This window comes from Tigriopus californicus, chromosome 10 (assembly GCF_007210705.1).
Source record: "Tigriopus californicus strain San Diego chromosome 10, Tcal_SD_v2.1, whole genome shotgun sequence".
Taxonomy (NCBI): Eukaryota; Metazoa; Arthropoda; class Copepoda; order Harpacticoida; family Harpacticidae; genus Tigriopus; species Tigriopus californicus.
This window is the reverse complement of record NC_081449.1, coordinates 14,000,472-14,024,109: the sequence shown is the minus strand read 5'-3', so window position 1 is coordinate 14,024,109 and position 23,638 is coordinate 14,000,472. Positions and strand designations below refer to the sequence as shown.

At 42.6% G+C, this 23,638-nt stretch overlaps 1 protein-coding gene across 1 annotated transcript; it reads left to right on the top strand.

Annotated features, from left to right (window-relative positions):
* The first annotated feature begins 3,311 nt into the window (after positions 1 to 3,311).
* On the top strand, positions 3,312 to 4,625 carry LOC131888752 (glutathione peroxidase-like). Its single transcript, XM_059237678.1, has 3 exons — positions 3,312 to 3,656; positions 3,727 to 4,017; positions 4,090 to 4,625. The coding sequence occupies exons 1-3, from the start codon at positions 3,462 to 3,464 to the stop codon at positions 4,339 to 4,341; spliced, it is 738 nt and encodes a 245-aa protein (XP_059093661.1). The 5' UTR covers positions 3,312 to 3,461; the 3' UTR covers positions 4,342 to 4,625.
* Positions 4,626 to 23,638: the final 19,013 nt, after the last annotated feature.

Sequence of the window (23,638 nt, the reverse complement as noted above, 5' to 3'; positions counted from 1 at the left end):
CACAGTCCATATTTCTAGAAGTCCGGGGTCAAACTTTCACATTTTGTCAGTGCAATAACTAGTGCAGTGTGTTTAACATTTCTAGGATTTATTTTCCTTTTGTGCTAGGCCAGAAGATCATCCATTGTACTGTTTTACCAGCCGAGTGGTCGGTCGTCAGACATCCAGTGTTTAGAAATCTATGGCTAGGCCATGCTCGAGGAGAGAGGAAATTTTCTTGGTAGCAAGTGGTGGATGTCAGGAGGTTGTGTCTTCTATTTGTGTATGTAGAAGACTTTTCCTCGTCTTGCTGAGTGAGAGTCAGATTCATCTTCTTGAGAGAGATGGGAAGTGAATTTCCTGAATTTGCTCGGAAGAAGCAAGGATTGATGATCAGGGTCAGGCTTGGTCACGGGATTATCCCAGAAATCCCTCCCACCCGGAAATCCCGGAAATTATATGCTATAAATATAAAAATATTTGGTGCTAGCACCTGAGCATAAGTAAAGGCGTGGTGACCCTTACTTCGTGGTAGGACCAGAGGGCGCACTAGTATAAAATCCCAGATCTTTTCACTTCTCTATTGTGCTCGCCAATATCTATGCACGTGCGTCTTTTTGGAAAGATTACTTGCGTTATTTTTAAGACGTGAGAATCAGTTCTGTTTTAAATTCATATACCAATAAGAGGAAAGTTGACCACATTCATTGCCAAAGGATTTGACATAGGTAACACTGAATTATCAACACATCCATTCATGATTATCGGTCGAAGTTAACATTTTGAGCAACGATGCATGAGGTGTTGTAATATCTCATTAGTGAGCAAATTAGATGCAGCAAACGTTTAATGCAAACCAATACCGGAAATCGTTGCATATTTGACTTGAATAGAAAGTGCGCACTGAACCCCTAATTTAGAGGCACATTTGTCATTTAGTAATAATTGCCTTAAAGAACGAGCACAATCAAGTTGCTGTTTTTTCGGTTTCCGATATAGTAAACATACCGTTGCAAAGTGGTTCTTCGTCTATTGGTATAATGAATATGCGTCGTTTAATTTCTTTGAAGAGGTCGAGAAGAAAATCCAACAAAAAATCGTCGGAGAAAAGCAAAACTAAAAAACTGAATGAAACAATAACTTTTCTGACAAGGGAGACAGGTACCGTAGATTGAGATCGTTCCTTTTCGTTCGGTTCTTAGTGGGAACCCATACCAAATCAAGATTGCATAATGCTTGTAAAGAGCAAAAGATAGGAAGGAGACGAAGCATAGTGGTTTGTGCAGTGTCCTAACAAAAAAGACGTCTCTAATTCCATTCTCTGTCCCAACCTTTCTTAAAGATACCTTTGAACGCTGACTACATACATGGTACACCAAAAATCCGATTCCACTTTGAGGCGTTTAACTCTCCTCATACAAAATTGCTTTGATTAGACTGCAGTTGACACCGTTCGAAGGAGCACATTTTGTCAATTCTAGAATTGGCCTCTTTTCCTTGTAATTTTTTCATGTAAGCTTCAAGTAAGGATCATTTTGCTTGAGGGCCAGCAATCCCCCATTTTGCACTCTGTTTTACCGTTATTGGTCTCGAAGGCCCCAATGATCTTTTGAGCAATTTTGAAGTGTCAGCCAAAGGTCTTGGTGATCTGTGAGTCACTTTTCCAAGCCCGGTGTAGGGGTCTTGATGAGTGTAAGTATGGGGTAGTGATTGGATTCGTTGGTTGTAGAAGTCTCAACCCTCTGATCACAGCTTGTACTCACTGATTATAAAAATCCTACATTAGATGAAAACTTTATTGGTGCAAGATTTTATCAAATTGGACATCAGTAGAAGCTAATTTGAAAATTAATTGTGGAATGGACTCAGTATCAGAAAGAGTAAAACTGTAATGTAAGCACAGTCAAATGCTCATTTTACATTGAGTTGCTTCCTTTAACTCCAAGTCAATTTTCAGAGCAATGCCAACATAACTAGTAAGTTCCTGAACTAATTGCAAACCTCAGCTCATTCGTTGCCTCTCCCTGAGTTATGTTGACCACATAATTGCTAATATCACTTCAAGTTGCATATCTGGCGCCCAATTCTTCGGCGTTATTGTAATTTGCGAAGGAAAATGGGTCAAAGCTTTGATTAGCTCTTTTCGGTTTGTCATGTCGCACCCGGTAATTGAACAAGGAATAAAAGCTCCTGATGACTGACTTCGTAATTGAACCGTTTCGAACAGATTCCATTTTTTCGAGAGAGATCTTGTGTGGTTGTAGGGACCTTGAGGTGCTTGCTCAGAAAATGCGCCTTGGCTAAATAAAAGATGTATTGTCGAAACCTGTTTGACTTCAAATGTACCCACCCAACGAGTACGTACGTACGTACCTTTTAGTTATTGCTTGGTGGAACGTTCTCGCTTTGCCAATTTGTGTCGGGAATTCAAGATGCGTGATTTTTGTTCTATGCATTCTCGTATTTGTACAGCAAATTTTCATTCTTTCTGATTTTTGCGCGCCTTTTTAGTCAACTCTCATTTAAAGAACGATCAAGCTTTGTTCTGAGGACTTGTCATTGTCAAATTGTTTCCTAGCGAGGCGATTTCATTCACACATATCTACTTTAAGCCCCTTTCATTACAATCCTTACTTCGATTACATTTTATTTTAAAAAGTTAGCATGACTGAATGTCAGTGAAAAACTTGTTGAAAATATTATGTGTGCACAGTTATGCTGAGTGAACCTTTTACGTAAATTGCCCTCCTTTAATTACTACTACAGTAACATACGAACGTGCATGTGTAGTTATATGACGGTCTTACTGGATTATCGTTGATGATATATCCTTACAGTACTGTCCCTAATAACCCTAATAACCTGGCCATCGTTTCAAAAACCCAACTATATATAAAACGAACGAATGGATAGCTCTTAACTCCAAATAAAATCATATGGCTACTTTGAATTTAATGGAACAGACAATGAATGGCGTTTTTGAAATGGCACTTTTTACTTTGTAATGATCTCGATTCGTCAACAAACATGAGTGAAAAGCAAAAGTGAGACAGACAATCCCATTCAAGTGTTGCAGCGTTGGAAATGTCATCAAACCAGTTCCTGCCAATGCTGAACGTTACAAAACAATCGACATTACCACGTCGCTACACGTCCCCAGTAAAATGTTACACTGTGGGAAATGCTACTAGATTTTGAATGCATGGCCTATTATCTGTTGCTACGTTGAGTCCACACAACTGGGATTTACACAATGCCACATCATTGTTGAAAATTCCTCATTGTTCTTGGAAGCAGATTCACTCTGCCTTACTCGGTGTGATTAAGTTTGATCAGGAGATTCAGCCGTGCATGGCATCGTCATCCTCACATAAAGCCTTGTGAACTCAACGTCAAGGATTTTAGTTCAAGTTAGTCCGTCACAGAGGAAGACGGTTTCAAATTGCTCAGTAAATAAGGAAGAATTGAGAGGAGTTGCCATCATGGCATGGTTTTTTACGGCTGCCTTGTCGCTCTTGGCATTGAGCCATGTATCTGAAACTAAGTTGTCGCAAACTGAGAGCATCAAATTCGAGTTGTGCACTCCAAATGACGACGAAAGGATCTATAAGCCTGAGTATTTCGCGGAGGACATCGAGAGGACCTCAAACATCTCTTTGGCTGATTACACCGGCAAGGTAAGGACCCAGAATGCACTCATGAGATGAGATTAACAGACATAATTTCAAGAGGTTTCATCGTACCTAGGTCTTGTTGGTGGTAAATGTGGCCTCTTACTGAGGGTTTACCCCTCAATACTATACACTGAATGCATTGGTTGATAAGTATGGAAAGAACTCTGATTTCCGGGTCCTGGCGTTCCCTTGCAATCAATTTGGGAAGCAGGAGCCTGGGGCCAATGCCACTGAGATTCTCAATGGCATGAAATATGTGAGACCTGGTCTCCAGCAAGGTTATCCGTACGAGGCCAAGTTCCCTCTAACGTGGAAGGTGGATGTCAATGGAGACGACAACCATCCACTTTTCGATCATCTTACGGTAAAGTTTGGGTGTTGAATAAACTTGTGCCTGGTCCTTTAGTTTAACAGTCGCCGATGGTTGTGTTTGCAGAATGTTTGTCCACCTCCTTGGAAGCAATTTTGGCCAAAGGAAAGCCTTTGGTGGAGTCCACTCAATGCCAAGGATATCAAGTGGAACTTTGAAAAGTTCCTCATTCGCAAGAACGGACTGCCCTACAAACGGTACCATTCTAATACGGATCCACTACAGTTGATCCCAGATATTGATGAGCTCCTAGAGGAGAGTTATGAAGAGGAATCTGTCACTACTGAAACCAACTTGTTTCCCACCAACAGCTTCTAGGACGCCCGTGAACAATAGAGTATTTAAATGATATGTATTTTTGCATCTCAATAACTTGAGTATTGAGGATCATGATCCTTCATCCAAGCAGAAACTACAATGAAACCGTAGCTCTTAAATCATCACACATGGGTGAGCACGGAGGATGATAGTTCAGTCGGAAGTCTGTGGGGATTCAATTTGCATTCAGTGGTTCCCACAGACCAATGATTGGCAACAGTCAATGTTTGGTTGGAGTCATGATTACCGGATACAATAAAGTCAATATACCCAATTAAATCAGGTCTCTTTTTCCTACACTCCAGTTATCAAAGGCATTCGCATTGGCCACTTTAATAAGTATTGATCAACATTTGGAAAAGATTTGTGTTCCCCATAAAACACAATAGCATTCAGGCAAATGATCAGTTAAATGGTAGGTTGCTAAACATAATTTGCAATGCTCCATGGAAGGCTAGTGACTTCTCGGGGTAAGAAAAAGCCGTCAGTTGGTCCTTACACTACATACTGGCTCTCAGTATTCCCCTTACGGGCCTTTTTCCCAATAGTAAAAGGATTCCACGCTGCAAGAGATTCTACATAATATTCTATTAAAAGGGTAACTTATTTGCCACTGATTTATAGAAGTTGTCGCCCAGACACTGGCAATAGAAATGAGATTTGATAGTGGAGATAGGAACGTACTCATAGGTTTTTTTTAACTAGATTCACCACGAAAAATCGCTAGTTCCAAGTGGTATATTTGGGATAGGATGAGGCAGCATTTTTGGTTTCAACCCGGCCTGTTTGCCAATTGGCCAAACCAGATGTGTTTGATTAAGGGTCTTTTCTCGAACTAAGGAGATAAACCGGGTTGAGATAGAATCACCCAACAAGTACTCATACTTTCAATGAGGTTGTTCGAATGGTAGAAAATGGTAGAAAAAAGTAGAAATTGCTCTAGAAATTTGCGATGGCTTCACACCGGCGGCCAAGACCACAAAGCCGGCGAAGGAGGCAGTGTCTTGAGGAGAGTATATCAGGAGGGGATGGCTGGCTAAAATAGTCACTGACATATTGTTGCAGGCTATGTCATAAAAAGAGCTCCTCAAGCGCCTGCAAGTTGTCTTCAATATCTGTTTCGAAGCAAGGATAACATTGAGCCTCGACAAGTTGGCAATCCACGACAATCCTTCGCCGGCTTTGTGGTCTTGGCCGCCGGTATGAAGCCTGACTCCGCCAAGGTAAAGGCTATCTCTGCCTTCCCGACGCCCAAGAACTTGACGGGGCTCAGGTCATTCTTGGGACTTGCCAATCAACTTGCCTTGTTTCTCCCCAATTTTGCACAAGCCACTGTCAAACTACGGAGATTGTTGAAGGCGTCCTCGGCGTGGTTGTGGTTGGAGGAACAAGAGGAGGAGTTCCAACGGGCCAAGGCCATCCTTGCCTCTGTTATGTCGTTACTCTTGCTCTCTCTTAACCACCATTCATACTCGCAATAATTAATTCAATTCTATTTAAACCTCTCCTTTCCCGTACAATAAATCAGTCAACTATTCACCATCTTCATGACTTGACAACCTCCAACCACGTGGTCAAACCTTTCAACCCAACCCTGCCCACAGAGCTGATGACCAACCCCTCCAACATGTACGGTCTGGGTTAAGTCCTCATCCAGCAAAAGTCTGAAGGGCGCCCACGTCTAATCCAATGCGGGAGCTGCTCCTTATCTCCAGTCTAGAAGAATTATGCCGCTGTTGAGCTCGAAATTGCGGTGGTGTGGTGGGCTGTGGATTGACCGTCATGCCTATTTTATGCGGTGTATGATTCAATAGGAGGGTTCTAAAATCGTTGCTCCGCTATCCCGCTATTTCTGTAATATTAGCTAGCGCTTAATATATCTACCATTGTATTTAGTATTATATTAGCTAGGAATAGCTGAGAAGATAAGTATCTTGTATTACTGCGTTAATGGTAATAAAATGCAGTTTCTGCTTGTGAGGGTTTTTGTTACAACAGACCACAGGCCGCTGCTGGGAGTTATCAGGAGGTCCCTCTCGGCTGTTCATAATCCACGGCTCCAGAGGCTCAGAGAGAACTTGGCACAGTACCAATTCTCAGTCACGTGGACGCCTGGCAAGCGCCATCTTATTGCAGATGCTCTGAGCCGCTATCCCGTCTTTTGTCCGTCAACCAACATGGATGATAACTTGGGTCTCTGGGCGGCCGTCTTGGTGGACGATCCCTCTCTCCAGCTGATAGCTGACATCGTCGACAATGAGTACTGCTAGCTTGTTGACCTCATCAAGCTTAAGTTTACCGCCATCCTCTCTGAGCTCTCCATCAATGCAGGAATTTTCCCCGAACTCCTGGTGGAGGGCGGCGGCCTCCTGGCCGGAGAATGATTGTTCGTTCCACGGCCTGCTCGTCTGGCTTTGGTTGACTTGCTTTACGCTGCCTACTCCAGCGTAACAAGACGACGGAGCTGGTTAATCAGCTATATGTATTCGCAACAACATCAAGAATTGCGTGGCGTCTTGCGCAGAGTGTGTGGCGGCCTTGCCATCCCAGGAGGCAGAACCAATCCTCCAAGAGGCGGCGGCGCGCCCCACGGACGCCGTGGCATTCGACCTCTTTGACTTCAAGGGACAGACGTTTGTTGTGATGGTGGACAGGTACTCAGGCTTTCCCTTCACCCATCGCTTGTCCTCCACATCTACAGAATCAGTTTGGTCTGCCCTCTCAACATGGTTCAACCTCTTTCTCCTCCCTTGGCGCATCAAAACCAACATTGAACCACAATTCTGTGGCTTATTTGCGGCAATCTCTCAGGAGAGCGTCTCCTAGCAAAGACAGGGGGCGTCGATAACCCCAAGTTCTGGTCGGCGCTCCTGGAGTAGCGCAGTACGCCAAGGGTGGATAGATTCTCCCTTGCAGATGCCCTCCACAGCCGTCAGGTACGGTCCAGGTTGCCTTCTGCCCACCGGGGCGAGTTCTGTTGCCGGGAATTTGAGGAGGCACGTGGCAAGTACTGTGACCAGATGGTCGCCAGAACGCGAGGACGCTCCTTGAAGCCGCTCACCATGGGACAGCTTGTCCACATCCAGGACGTCATCGAAAAGACCTGGAGTTTTAGATCTGGGACTGTCGTCAAAATTCGCCACCAAGGCTGGTCTTATCACATCCAGACAAGCGTAGGTGTATTCCGTCGCAATTGGCACCACCTCCGCCTAGCGCCCGCATCTGCCGTAATCACGCCATTAGTGCCGCCTGTGACACCTACTACCCCGTCAACCCCACTACGCCTTCGCCGATCCGCACGTCTCAGGGTTCAACAAGTCACATTCAAGATTTAGTCTGCTTTTCTTGCGAAGAGGGAAGGAGAGAGAGAGAGAGAACAAAGGAGCGCAAACGGGATTTGGACGAGCGAACAACGGTTCAACTATTACTCCAGAGGACGAGATCACGAGAGAGGGAGAGCGAGAACGAGATCACGACATAGTTCTTTATCGTGTTTTATCGTATTTATAGTTATTTATTGTTACCTCCCTCGAGGATTAATTTTAAGGGGGAGATGTAGAATGAGTGGTATTGGCATTGCATGACTCAACATACATAATTCCTTCGCATTCATTTCATGTCGTCATCATCTATTTTGGTCGTGTGTATGTATAAAGGATCGAGCTGACAATAAAATTACCATCACCATTGTCCACATCCTCGTCTCCTTTCCCGCCGCTGTTCCCGTCCTTATATTCAGTAAGCTCGTTCTTGTCAGCTCTCAAATTCATAGGAAATGAGTTGGACCACTCAGTTTGCTCAAAGGTTTTCTTTGTAGGGGACTTCAATTTTCGGCTAGCGTTGTAGAGTCGGGGTTGGTCCAGTTAGATACATTCCCATCTCGAAATCGACATTTGAGTCGCTCGAAAAGCTGGAGGAGTTTGCGGTCTTGCGCAATCTCTCCCAGCATGTTGGTGTAGCCACAAGAGAGAATAGCGTTCTCGACTTATTTTTTCCAATGACCCTTATCTGATCCAGTATGTCCATGTGACGCTTAGTAATCTGTCAGATCATCATGTTCGCGAGATAGGGTTGACCTTTACTCAAAAGCCGGCGTGCTCTAGAGTAAGACCGGCCAAAAAGGTCGGTCTGGCTAGGTTCAAGGTACCAGGTACAAAACACTGGAATATTTATCAAACAAAACCCCATAAACAGCAACCCACTGAGGACTTTTAAAGAATGACATTGGTTAAAGTCGAATTCTAATAATTACAAGTGGATTTCCGTTGGTATAAAAACTGGTGATCTCCGGGAGAGACTTGAAATTTCCTTCCGTGTTGTGATCTCAGTACCTATCCCAGACCATGGAGTACGTCAGTAGTGGAGTGGAAAGCTCGGTCGAAGATCGAACGTCTTCTAGCGAGGTTTTGTAGATCTAGGCGTTACCTCCTAATCAGATGCATTCCCCACTGAGAGAGTGTTCAATATGCTCAATGAACTCCATCTTCATGTTCAGGTACTTGATTAGGAGGTAACGCAAAACTGAAACGTCTTCTAGTGAGGTTTCAGAGTGCTCTCCTCTCCACTACTACCGTACTCCATGCCCAGACACACTGACACCACCCATCCTAACTTGAAGTGTCCCTACTGGCTTGATTACTTAGGGGGGAACAAGTCAAAGTTGTTGCATTGACAACATTTGTGAATGTTATGGAAATTAAGTCTTAGATTACTGTTCAGATACTGATCCACTGGAATCAGAGAATGCTATTAGAAAATATGTGTCCAGCTTAACAAATTGTTTAAAATACCTTAGTATGCCATAACAAAAAATAGCATCTTTGAAGAGTTTATTTGCATCCTTATTTGCATTCTGGGTTTGTTTTTTGCAGCTTTATTTGTATAGTGAGGTCCTTTTTATGCAAAATTTTGATAACCTTAGTTATGAATAACCCTTATTCAAATAGATATTGCTTCAGCTGTTGCAAAATGTAGGCCCATAAATGCATTTAAATTGAGGTCCTTCGTTTTATTAACCAAAATAAAATAAATAATTCTTTATCTTGCAATGTTTGACATTAGAACGTTTTGATTAATACGAATGTTTGGGTACACAATTAGTTCTCTTTTGGGGCCTAGTGTTATAGCATTTTCTGCAAGATGGACAAATAAGCTAAAAAGTGTTGTTTTGAGAGACACACCTAGGAGAAGCTAAAAGCATCTCGTCGAGCATTTAAAGCTCATGTGACCCGGGCCAAGAAACGTATTGTTCGACACAGTGGTATCCACAACACGGATAAAGTTTTTGTGCAAATGCCAAGACTTCTAGTAACGATTTTCGTTGTTATTGAAACAAAAAGAACAACTTTTGTAAAATATCATCTCTTATTTTAGCTCTGATTAATATATTAATACAGTTAAAACCTACAAAGAGATAATATTCGTTTAAAAACGCAATCAATAGATGTTGGGAGTAACCTTAGTTGCGTTTCCAACTACAATTTTATCCAAATCAATTGAGTAAACGATAAGATGTCACTCTTTCAAAGATTGTATTTGCATCAAATTTGATTACAAATTGCTCCGATTATATCTTAAAGCAATTGCCAAGAAATATGATATGCTTTTTCTATGCCTTAAACATAAATGAAAATTTTTTTTGAAGAAAACCCAAAAATAGTTTGCAATTTTACTTGAAACTTAATTAAATTCAATATTTCACAATTGTGATGCCATACTTGTCAATTGCAACTTTAAAAAAGTTTAATCTTGAATTTTGAGGAAATTGTATTAACGTTGAATAAAAACATCACCAGTGCGTCGATATCAATTACTGCAAAAAGTGACAAATTTGAAAATTGAACTGTCACACGTATCGTTCAAACACTTTAGGAACGTTTCAATCTTTTAAGGTTTAAAACGCAACTTTCAAGTTGTAGTGATTAAGCATCTGCTGAATAGAAGTTTATGAAATTTTTCGTCTATACATAACTAAGAGTCCGTTTAATACTGATTGACTACGTGTTTGACAATCATGCATTTTAATGGACTTTAAGTGATTTTACACACTTATCTGAGCTACATTTGAACATGTGTAATTCACAAAAGTTGTTCCTTTTGTGTCTTTGACAAAGAAAAACATATCTAGATCTCTCCGCATTTGAGCAAACACTTAACCAGAAAATATAACCACCGTATTGAGCTTCTGGGGAGCACATTCGACAGGAGATGATCAAACTCCCCTAGAAACTTACTTGGAGGAACGGAAAGTCGCTCTCAAAAGTTTGTTCAAGCTGACGATGAGGTCGTCGGCTATGTTGATAGTGATGCTGATAGCAATGTGGATGATCATGAGCCCGCATTCATAACATTCAAGACCCACATCATCGGTTTGAGAAGGGAATTCGGCGGGGGGAGCAGAAGTCCCCGGATACCTCCAAGTTCGTCAAATTTTCCGTCTTTCCCCAATCAGGAATTGCCTCGTTTTCCTGCTAAACGTCCACCAACCTTAGAAACAGATGCGAGTCATTGAAAATTCGTGCTGTGGTGTCCTTTATGGGAGAACTACCCTATTCTGATGCAATCATTTTGTCGAGGGAGGATTTTAGGAGGAGACGTGGTGTAGTGATTAGGGCAGTTTCCAGGCATTAGTAACGAAATGACAAGCAATGAAATTACAGTAATTTGTTGCTTTTTTCTAAAAAGGAAATTTAATTCTGTTACATTTTAAAATGGTGTAGTTGTAGCGACCAAAACAATAAAAGAATGACTCGTTACTTGTTCCTATTTTAGCTTCCAAAGTGGCCTTTAACTTTTCGTTTATCTCATGACAGTTGAGGCTCAACAGAGCCTCCATCCATCTAGCATATTATAAGCAATGGAAGTAAGGGTTGAAAATTGTGCTGGCTCTTAACTACGCTGAGGGTGCTCTTAGATTTAAATCTTGTTGCATTTGCTACTTTATTGTTCACATATTCTCAATCAAATTCCGTTGGGCTGAAGACCTGATTCAGTGCAGCAAGGAAATTCTTTCTTTGGCTTGAGCACGATGCATTAAATTTACCAAAACTGCACATTTCCATGAAAAACTGAGCACACAGGTTTCTGAGAATGTTGTTCGCCCGTTTTCTTTGGTATGGTTCAACATACTCTTGGTTGTTTGAACACTGGTCGTCAAGTGAAAGATACCATGGATGCGCTTGAATCTCACCTTTGTTGCTTGGGGAATAAACATTTGGACATGCGTGAGATCTGGGATTCTTCTAGATGTGAAGAAAAGTGAACCGGATAAAGTTATGGTAAAAAATCCTTCAACTTTTACTGAAGCTTAAAATTATGTACATATCCTCAACCTAACCAGTTGAACATTATTTGTATTGCTGGAATATTTGTGTCCAGTGTCGTTTGATTTTTATTTCCAAAATACTCCCAAACACATATCTATTTTGCCTGTTCCAGACACAGGAGCTGGAGTTTCGGTTATGGGACTTTAGGCTTTTTGTGGCAAAGGCTTAGAAGATGTCATGAATCTTGATTTTCAATTGTCTAACAAACTTGTTTCTATTACCGGCATGACTCTTAAACAGGTTGGTTACTTTCGAAGTTATATTTCAATCGACGGTTTCTGGACGTGCAAATGCCAAGTGGTTGTTTGCAGTGAGGTCCGAGGGTTTTACCAGAGCTTTGACGTTTGCAAAGAGTTGAACATCGTTGGACCAAATTTTCCGCGTCCCAATCCTCGCCTTAGGTCCGAAATGGCCTTTGTTGATCATTCTTTGCGTCTGCAGTGACCTTTGCCAAGTATTGAATCGGATCCAATGGCAAAACATCAATAAATACACTCGAAAGTACAAGAGGGGGCTTTTTTATTTGTTCGCCTCCGAAGCCAACTTGCGCGAGATGACGGGAGACGACCTCAAAGCGTTCATCTTGAAGGGATGCCATACCAAGACGGCTCTTCCTTAAGAAACTGAGGGAGGTTGGAAGCCCACCGTCTAGAAGCTACATGCTGCCGCTACGGCCTTCAAGGCCATTGCCGCCAGGGCTGCCACGCCCGCCATCGTCTCTGTCAACGTGGTGGCGGCCACCGAGGAGACCTTAGAGGACATCATTGCCGCAGTGGAGGTTGCTTGTTGTGGTAGCGGGTCCCAACATCTTGCCCATTTTGTGAGAAGCTCTGCTTTAACTGCTGGAGAGTGGGCCACATCCATGCAGTATGCCACTCCCCCAACTGGAGCCTGCCTCTCAGTCTCCCAACAGAGATCGCGGATGCGGACGCAAGCGCCACAATTCGGTGTCTGGGCGCCGTTACGACGCCGGCAAGGACGCTCGGAGCCCGTTCTCTAGCCGAATCAATATGGTGTTCAGGTCCAAGCTCATCAACAAAGTCTACCATCCCCTGGACAAGATCAAGCTTGAGTGCATCTCCAACAGTGAGTTCTTTGAGGTGTTGGCCGTTCCTGACTCTGGTGAGCGCGGTCTGTCATCCCACTGAGTGAGGTTCCCTCCACCATCCGCTCGTCCCGTCGTCCACCCAGCTCATCGCCGCAAACGGCTCGCCAATCATCAACATTGGCAAGCTCTCCCTGTCAGTTTCCATGGCTGAGGGCGCGCCTAAAACCATTGAGCATGTTGTATCAGACATCCCAGACCCAGCCCTCATTGGGTGCTTGGATATGAAAGCCCTAGGCGTCCTCCACAACGGGTTTTTAGCTGTCCACAGGTGCCCTGACATTGTTGAGCCCATCAACGCCAATATCAAGCCCCCCAACGCCCAGGCCTCTACCTTCTACAAGGAGATTGTGGCGACCATAGAGAGAGACTTGAGGCGCCAGCCAAGGTTGATGAGATCGAGTACATGAAGTATGAGTTGAAGCAAGAAGAGTCAGAGCTCAAGCCCCCCACCACCAAAAGTCCGTCAAGGCCACTATCATCCGCCTCAGGGCCGACAAGAGGCTGACGGGTATGATCCGGGACGAGGCCGCCCGTGTTTCTTTTTCTAATGGGTAGATGAAGAGGCATGATTACGTTATCTTTAATGTAAGGTTACGTGCATCTCATCCATCATAACCTTTTCTCTGCTGCTTGTTTTCTTTTCATCTGTCATCCATCTGTGATTCCCCCCAGCTGTCAGAAGGGAAAAATAAACAGCTTTTTATCTAAAGCAAGAAGAAGCCTTTCCTCCTTTCCCTGGGCACACTTCATAACAGTGCACTTGTTATGAAACTGTGGTTCTCACTCTGTCTGGAATGGTACTCAAATCAAAAATAGGCATATTATAGCCTTGAGCTACAGATTGCTCTTTAAACTCATTTGAATACATTAATACGATGGAATGATAAATCTCAACAAATATTACACCTTATTTACCTGACTATATTGGATGCTTTTGCTAAAAACTATATTCATGGGAGTCCAAAACTCAGATTGAAATCTTTTCAACTGAATTTTGTTATTACTTTGTGCGCCTTAAATAATGTTGAACTTTTATGTAAACTTCCTAATAAGTAGATATACAAACTCTACTCAAAGACAACCCATTAATTTTAACCAATGACTAAATTTTTTTTGTCAAATGTGTAAATTGAAACAAAATAATCAATTGTCCATCCCAGATATGCTAATATGTTAATTTTATGTGCATGTACTTTTCTTGCCTATTTCATACTTTTCTTTCGATGTTGAAAGTTCCTCATCAATTGGCAAAATGATTCTTGTTGTTGATTTTTTGCTATCATTGTTTCTGAGCAGGTTTTGGTTAACATATCACTAGTTTTAACGACAATTTGATTGCTCTTGATTAATTTCATGTTCATGGTTATTTCATTTATACTTCTGATTTTCACAATTATTCATAAACATTTGGTATATGAACAGAGTTGTATATCAAACAGATCATTATTTACTAAAAAACCCACTTAAATGTATTGTGTAGCATGGGCAATGTTGTTTTGTTCATCATAAAATGGCCTAACTTGGGGGGCAAATGAAAGCCGTGTCGTTTCCTCTCTCTAGAGTCCCTGTACTAGGACATCGAATCGTCATCCCTCCCAATTCAATCAAGTTTTTACATCAACATCTTCATCCCAGCCATCAAGGCTTGGAAAAGACTAAACGTCGAGCTAGACAAACAGTTTACTGGCCTGGATTTGACAACGATGTTGCTACGACCCTGGAAACATGTGAATCTTGCCAAACCTAACGTTCTTCTCATGTCTCAGAGCCAATGAAACAAGATCCATTGCTTACCCGTGCTTTTAACGTTGTCACGAGGAATTTGTTTCTTCTCGGATCAAATCACTATTTCGTCTACGTATGCCGATTGATATTCTGGATTTCTCATGTTGGCAAAATTCGCGGATGTTCCCAACTCAAGCGATGTCGTGAAAGTGTTCAAGAGACGCTTCTCCTTTATGGGAGTTCCCTAGAATATTACGATCAGACAATGGCCCTCAATTTCGTTCTGAAGAGATGCAGAACTTTCTGCGTAATTGGGGCGTGATATAGAAACCATCCTCCCAATATAATACAGAGTAATGGCCACGCCGAGGTTTCAATTAAGATTACTTCAGAAACCTGGGGGACCTTAAAAACTACAAATCTAAAGGAAATTCTACTTGAAACCTATTTTTTACTTCAAAAACGAATCATTGATGGTTCCAAAAGCAAAGTCAGTCTTTCAAACTTTTGCCATATAACTTTAACATACCCAAAAAATACTTGAAAGATAGGTTCTTAACTCTCTTTATCTCTCCTTAGACAGCAAGCAGGGAGCAAAGCCTCCCTCTAGCAGAAAACAGCAGGTGCAAAGGATTCAAAAACTGGAATAGCTAAATATTATATTCTGGTTATATAGTTTCATTTATTCAATATTATAAACTTTTTTGCAACAATACTTCTGTTTCAAATCATCAGCAATTTGGAATTTTCTCTTAAATAGAGCTAATGCTAAAAATTAAACATCTTATCCAATTGCTAAATTTAAAAAATGACATATTTTTCCCATTCTTATGGTTTTTCTTCCATAAGCAAATTAGTTTAAAAATTGTTAGGCATATCTTTTGACTTTTATAGATGCGTTTGATGTCACAAAATGAGAAATTTCACTTTGTTTTTTCTAAAAAACATATATCTTAGTTTTTAGATGTATAATAGAAATGTAATTCATATGCTCCTTACAAATATAAAAAAGTTCTATTTGGTATGCAGCTGCTGAGCCTTTTTTTAAATCTAAGACCAAAGTTCAGTTAAATTACCCACCCACTAAATGCTCTGACTGTGGTGTGATTTGACAGGGACTCTATAGAGAGGAAACGACACGGATTTCCCCTCACCGCCAACTTAGGCCATTGCGTTGAATCAAGACATTAACTCCAGTACGAATAAAACAAGATTATCCGTACTGCATAGTACATTAAGGTGTTTTTAATTAAATAATGCTCTCCTTGATATACAACTCCGTCCATATACTAAATATTTCTGAATTAATCTTGAAAGTCAGAAGAATAAATGAACATCAAATTAATCAAAAACAATCGAATTGTTTTTTGATTGAAATTGGTGAAATATTGCGTAAAATTGGCTCAAAAACACACATAGATAGAAAATCTTCAAGAGTCATTTTATTAATTGATGGGTAATGTAGACTGACTAAATATTAAAAAAATGTATGGAATAAGCAATAAAAGTGCATGTACATAAATGTCAACATATTAGAATATCTTGGATGGACAATTGATAATTTTGTCTAAACCCACACATTTGACAAAAAACATCAGGCAGCATTGGTGAGAAATGAATGAGTTATCTTTTTGTAGAGTTTAAATTTCTACTTATTAGGAAGTTTGCATAAAAGGCAGGCATTATTTAAGGGGCACAGAGAAATATCAAAGTACAGTAGACTAGATCTCAATTTGCACTTTGGACTCCAATAAATTGTTTTTCTTGCAAAAGCATCCAAAATACCAAAATAGTCAAATAAAACAGGTGCCATATCTCTTAAAATTATTATTTCATGATTATGAAGCATCCAAATGAGTTTAAAGAACAATATGTAGCTCAGAGCTACAGTATGTCTACTTTTGGATTGAGGGCCATTCCTAGAGTGAGAACCATAGTTTCATAACAAATGCGTCAAATTACTTGAAATTTGGTCAAGATGTGTCTGAAAGAATTTTCTACAAATAATATTTTTGGCAAAAGAGAATTTATTGATTGTGTTTTGAGCAAATTCTTGTTTTATCAAGAAAACCTAATTAGCACTTTTCAGTTGTTGTACTTTAAGACATGTTTAAAGTCATTTTAAGTTTATCTGAATGCCTGGTTTTAGGCACATACCATCAATGGTTACGAAAATGATATTAGTCACATATTTTGTTCAATAATTATGCCAATAACTGACATTCAAAAATTTCAGCGGCACAAGTTTAGGCCTTACTTGGCGGGAAAGGTTTGGTGATCACAAAAAGGTGGCGTTTCCTTGCTTTAGTGTCCTTGGATTTGACTACAAACCTTCATGCAAGAAGCAGCTGCCGTAGTGAATTCGACCCCCCTGTGGACTATGTCCTGGGACCCGAACGATCCCCTGCCATTGTCACCTTTCGCCCTCCTGAGTTTGAAGGAAACCCCGTACCCCAACCCAGCGGGAGAATTCTCTCCAAGGGACAACATGGCCTACGGGAAACTTCGATGGAGGCGGGTTCAATACCTGGCCGACCAGTTTTGGGTCCGCTATCGAGCCAACTACTTTAGAAACCTTCAGGAAAGAAACAAGTGGCAAGAACCAAGAATGAATCTCAGAACTGGCGACTTGGTTTTGCTAAGGAACAAGAACGCAAACCGCTGCTCCTGGCCTATGGCACGGGTGGTGGACGTCAAGGTGGGTAGAGATGGTCTTGTGAGGTCCGCAACCGTCGAGACCGCCACCTCCCTGGGTCGTGGTCAAGGATGTACGTTCTCCCAATATGAGCGCCCCATTAGTGAATTGGTTTTTCTGTCGTCAACGGGCTCCGGACCTCTTGTAGACAATGAGTGAGTTCGGTCGCGCCAAGGGCTACGTCCGGGTCTTGGGACGAGCCCAATCAGAGAATTAAGACGTTTCGTGATATTCCAATCCTGGTTCCGCTGGATCTCTCGCCCCAAAACAAGGGCAGCTAAACAACAGCGGAAAAGGAGGAGCCAACAACGCGGGCCCCCTTTTTAGTGAATGTACATGTGTGGGAAGGATCGTTTTTACCGCGAAATAAAGGGCAAGTGAACTGTAGGGAGTTTGATCTCATTATTGGTAATTTTTGGGGCCAGCTCCTGACAGATGTACTGATTGAACATTTTTCACACGTAAAAATGTGAGTGACGTGATATCTGCCAAAAATTATTGTCTACCTTCAAACATCTTTCCTTCAAACTCAGGAGGGCGAAAGGTGACAATGGCAGGGGATCGTACGGGTCCCAGGACATAGTCCACAGGGGGGTCGAATTCACTACGGCAGCTGCTTCTTGCATGAGGGTTTGTAATTCGTCGAATGACAGGGGCCTCGGCCCAGCTTGGAGGAGAGCGGCATCCAGAGCTCTTCTCACTTGACCAATTTTCCGCTCCCAAACTCCACCAAAATGAGAGGCCCCGGGTGGGTTGAAGTCCCACTCAATGCCGCGATTATTGAGTTCGTTTTTTAGGCTTGCGATGTCTAGCTCTTGATTCAGGCTGCCGACGAAATTGGTTCCACGGTTGCTGCGGAAATGGTTGCACTTTCCTCGAATGGCCAAGAATCTTCTGAGGGCATTCCAAAAGGAGCTCGTGTCCAAGCCCTAGATGCAATGCAGGTTAGGAGTAAAGCCCAAACTTTCGACGTGCCCTTGTTGGATCTAGTTGCTGCTCGATCCTTAGTTAAAAACGGGCCAAAGACATCCAGCCCACAGTTTGAAAAGGGTGCAGTCTTGCTCAGTTGGTCCGGGGGCAAATCCGCCATGATCTGGTCCATAAAAAAAACATATTATTGTACATTGAAGTGCCCTGGAATACTAAGAGAGAGAGTATCTGGCGTTTTTTTGCCGTTTTTGCGGGTTGGCAGAGTTATGGGCCCAAAGAACAATCTTATTGACAGGTTGGAGGCCTATGATAAGAATGATGACTTTCGAGGTGCATTGGTCATTCTCCCACCAGCTATAGAAATGCCGGATTGGCCAAAGACTGGATTCAAAACCATGACGGCCTCGGACAAAGACGAGTTCTCACTAATAACCTCCGAAAGAATACAAGAGTATGTCGTGTTCCGGCAAAGTGTAGATATAGCAAGTAATAGGGATTTAAAATTAATTCTTCAGGGGCAAAAATTGTTTGAATTGATTGCGGCAATTTCTTTTATTGAAATGAACGACGGTAATGTTTTTTTCAGTGATATGGTTGAAGCCACTATGAAAAAACCGTTAACATAATTTTAAGATCTGAATTGGTAGTACCGGTGAAGTATTGAATCCAAATTGTGAATGAAAGGTGGGGCGGGAATTCATGCGACTTGTAAACACATTGCTGCTGTTTTAATGCCCATTGCTGATTTTGTCAAAACCGCGAAATTGGCTGTCCAAAAATCCTGTACTGAATCTCTACAAGGTTTTCATAAGCCCAAAGCGTCACATTTAGGTAGGTGGAAAGTGTTGGTAAATGCCTCACTGACGGTTTAAATTAATTTGTTTAACTTATTGTTTAGGAAATCTTTACAAAGTTGCCAATGGCACTTCTAGTAAGAAACAGACGGTGGAGGATCTGCAGCCACTGCAATACAGCAATCGACCTAGCTATCAGTCTAAGTACTGTTATATTCTCATGTCTGCCTCCTTTCTCCATCGCGGTATTCTTTGTTCTGCTGGTCCAATAAACGTACACTTGATTTTGAGTAACCAGTGAGATACCATCGTCTCATTTCCAGCCGTCTCATTTAGAGCCGTCTGCGATGTCCGTGAGGTCAGTGGTGAGTGGCTTGACTCGGTGGAGGGGATACAACGTGATTATGCTGATGTATTGGTCAAATCATTGGGCGATTGCTCCAGAACTATCAAGGGTCCGCAGATGAATATTGAGTTGGATGAGTCCATTGGTGTCAAACCATTCAAGGTGAATATTGCTCGAATTACAAAAGCTCTCTTTAGACAGCCTTCCTACTTCCATTGGGAAAATGGCAATACACTGTGGCTCCTATGGGTTTGAATTCAAGTTCAGACGAATTCAACATATGTACTGACGCAGCAATCACGGGCTTACCATGGCTTATGAAAATTGTCGACGACATGTTGGTCCAGGCGCCAACCCGTGGGGAATTGTTTTTGCGCTTAGGCATTGTCTTGGGTCGTTGCCGTAAAGCAGGAATTTGCTTGTCCCTTGATAAGTTAGCCATTGGACAAACAATGGTATTTGCAGTTTTTGTTGCAAGTCCTGATGGTGTTCGGCCTAATCCATGCAAGTTGTCATTGATTCAGGAATTCCCAACGTCTAAGAACATAAGCAAGTTGAGATCGTTCCTGGGTCTTGCTAATCAACTTGGATCTTTCTTACCCTGATCTGGCTCAGTCCACAGTTGCTATGAGAGAACTCCTTAAAAACAGAATGCCTTTGTCTAGCTAGAGGCTCATGATGTTGAGTTCCAGCGGACTAAGGAAATTCTTTGCTCCTCTAAAGTGGTGGCACCCTTTGATCCCAATCTCAATACCGAACTTTTAACAGATGCTTTGCGCCTTCACAGTTTGGGATATGCCCTAATCCAGAGGAATCCCATGGGTCCTCCTTGACTTGAACTTAGTGGTTCATGGTCTCTTTCTCCTACTCAGAAAAATTACGCAACCATTGAGTTGGAATGTTCTGCGGTGATGTGGGCTATACAGAAGCGCAATTTATACTTACATGGATTACGAGGATTTAAAGTCATTGCGGATCATCAACCACTTCTTGGGGTGTTTGAGAAACCTTTGGCTGTGCTTGCCAATGATCCACTCCAGAGGATTCGTGAAAGCTTGATAGCTTACACGTTTTCGTTAGAATGGTCGGCGGGGAAGGTCCACTGCATAGCTAATGCTCTCAGTCGAGCACCGTTTTTTCCCTCCGATTCAAGTTTGGATGTGGCTATTTGCTCGGCTATCAATATGGCAGACCCTTCTTTCTCCATCGTTTTGAATAACGTGGACAAAAAGTACAGAGAATTGCGGGATTACATCAGAAAGGGATCGTTATCATCTGATCTTAATTCATTTACATCAATGTTTAGCAATCTTTGGGTTGAGGGAGACATCATTTTGAACAGCTGCCGTCTTGTTCCGCGTCCTGCACGTTCAGCACTAATCTCTCGTCTTCACAAATCACATTTGGGAATATCGAAAACTTGTACATTGGCCCGTCAACTTGGCCAACGAGATCAAACTAGCAATTTCAGGGTGCTCTGCTTGTCTGGCGTTACTACCATCCCAATCCCCGGAACCAATTCAACAGGATCAGGAGAATGCGTCATATCCAATGAAAAAGTTTTCGGCAGACCTTTTTGAAGTGGAAGGAAACCATTTTCTCTTGTTAGTTGACCGTTTTAGCGGATATCCATTTGTGGCGCGACTGAAAAGTTTGCGCACGTCCGCCATTTGCGGGATTCCTCTATCATGGTTTTACGAGTTTGGTTTTCCTAAGTGGCTGAAGAGTGATAATGGCCCTCAATTTTGGTCTCAATTTGAAGAGGTTTGTGAAAAACATTATATTCGACATGACACTTCTTCACCTTACAACCCTCGGCGCAATGATTTAGCCGAGTCAGCTATCAAATCCATGAAGTACTTGCTCAAGAAAGTCAATTCTAATGAATCTTATTTCCGCGAGGGTTTGTCTGCTTGGCGATCCACTCCTCGTTCTGATGAATTTGGTCTGGCTTACGGCTTCTTTGGCCGTCATCTTCCGGGAAATCTGCCTGATGCCCGAGCTGTCACTGTTTCCCCCAATTCATTCTGAATTTGCCACGAGTCGCCAAGTGGGACGTGATAATGCGGCTGAGTATGCTGGTGGACTTGATTTGGTTCTGCTCTCGCCTGGAGATAACGTCATGTATCAGTCAGTGATTGACAAGAATTGGTCGTTGGGGGCAAAGGTAATTAAGCGTCTTCCTCATGGACGATCGTACCTCATCAAAACCCCTGGCGAGACTTTCCGTCGCAATCGCCGTTTTCTTCACCTAGCGTCGCGAAGCTCAACTCCAACGTCCACAACAGCAGTCCCTGGTTCAGAAAATCTTCCCTCTCTGCGACGACGGAGTCCTTGTCTCCATCATCATTGCGTGCAATTTGATTTACCACCTGTGGTGATTGGATGAATCCAGATATATACAAAGGTTCTCCTACTGTTTCTTATTGCTATGTTATCCTTTTCTTGTTTTGGTATTGGAGCAAAGGACCACTTAGATATGTTGTTTTGATTGTTTTGGGCGTCAGCTAATTGCCTCCTTTCTCCTTTGCGGTATTCTTTCTTCTGCTGGTCCAATAAACCTACACTTGATTTCGAGTAACCAGTGAGATACCATCGTAAGCCTCCGCTGCCTCCATCATACAGTACTAAAATGTCGTCCAAGTAAACATAAACAAATGGCAAATCGCAAAGTATGGAATCCATCATCCTTTGGAAAGTTTGGGCCGCTTTACAAAGACCAAACGGCATCTTGACAAACTTGAAAAGTCCAAATAGGGGGAAATGATTGCGGTCTTGTGTACATCTTCAGGTGCCATAGGGATCTGGTTATAACCACGGACTGGGTCAACTTTGGAAAAAATGGTGGTACCTGCAAAATCCTGAATGTGGGGAATTGGATATTGGTAAGGAGTTGTTGTCGCATTGTGGGCGCGGTAATCCCCGTAACATCACCATGAACCATCAGCTTTAGGTGTGACGTAGAGAGCGGAAGCATAGTTGCTTTGGGAACGACGACAGATGCCCAAATCCATCATTTGCTGAAAATTGGCCTTGGCAGCTGCAAGCTTGGTCCCAGGTAAGCGTCGAGCCTTGGAGAAGACTGGTTGGCCAGAAGTGGGGAGATGGTGAAAAACGCCGTGTTTAGGAGTCACGTTGCTAAAGGTTGGAGCTAACAACTCTGGGAACTGATTGAGCAGATTGATGAAAGGATCCAAAGAAATACAGTGAACAACAGTGAGAGTTGGGGTATGGCCCAGCCCAAATTCCCTTGGATTGGTTGCCAAGATTGTGGATTGTAAAGACGTTGACGAGCCATATCCACCATAAGGTTACCATAAGGTATTGCAAGAGAGGAAATCGGCTCCCAGAATAGCTTGATCCAAATTGACCAACTAGAATGTCCAAGAATAACGAACATTTCCAAAGAGTAATTCGCGGGGCACTCTGCTATAACTGCGGATGATTGACCCTTTTGCCGCAGCAAATGACGGAAAACCGCAAGAGGCAGAACAAACAAAATGTGTAACGGGTAGGATGCTTACCTGAGCTCCAGAATCATCCAAATAAGAAACATTGTTCATTTTATTAGTGACAAACAACAACTGACCACCAACACTGGTTTTTAATGGTAGGGCAACTCGTTTCCCTGGAGTGAGTGGAGTTGGGATTTATTAAGCCTGGTCATAGGGCCTTGGACCATCTTCCTGTAGGAGCACGGGCCTTTGCAGCAATGAGCTTTGTCACCCCATTGCTTATGGAAGCGGCATACTTTGCCCCTGGACGACGGGTGGGATACTTTGGTGCCTACAGAGACGGCATTGATTGGACAGATCACGTTGACGGATGGTTCAAGAGATGTTACCAGTTTGTCTGTCGCCAATGCCAAATCTCGGTAAGAGGTTGAATCCAACAACAGGACCAGATGGGGACAAACATCCTCTGGGAGTTTATCCATGAATAGAGTTTTGAACAGGAAGCAGGGTTCATGCCCCCCCTAACAAACTGCGCATCTCATCCATCAGATTTGATGGGAAACGATCACAAAGTGGAGCCACCCTGAGGATACGACGGGCCCTCTGGTAGGATGATAACGTGAAAGACCAAATGAGCCTGTCCTTCAAAACCGTGTACCTCGTTCCAATTGGGGGTGGGGCAATGATCAAATCCTCAACACGTTAGGCCGTAGCGTGATCCAGGGAGGACAACACATGATGGTACTTTGTTTCCTCCACCGAAACACCCTTCAGCGTAAAGAGTAGTACCTCTGAGTGGCCGACAAAGGAGGGGTGTCATTTGGAGGGTTTTTGTTCATCCTCCGGAGCTTTTCGACCCACTTCCTAGTCACCTTTCCATACAACTCATCTCCTTCAAAATCTTGAACCAATGCAAAAA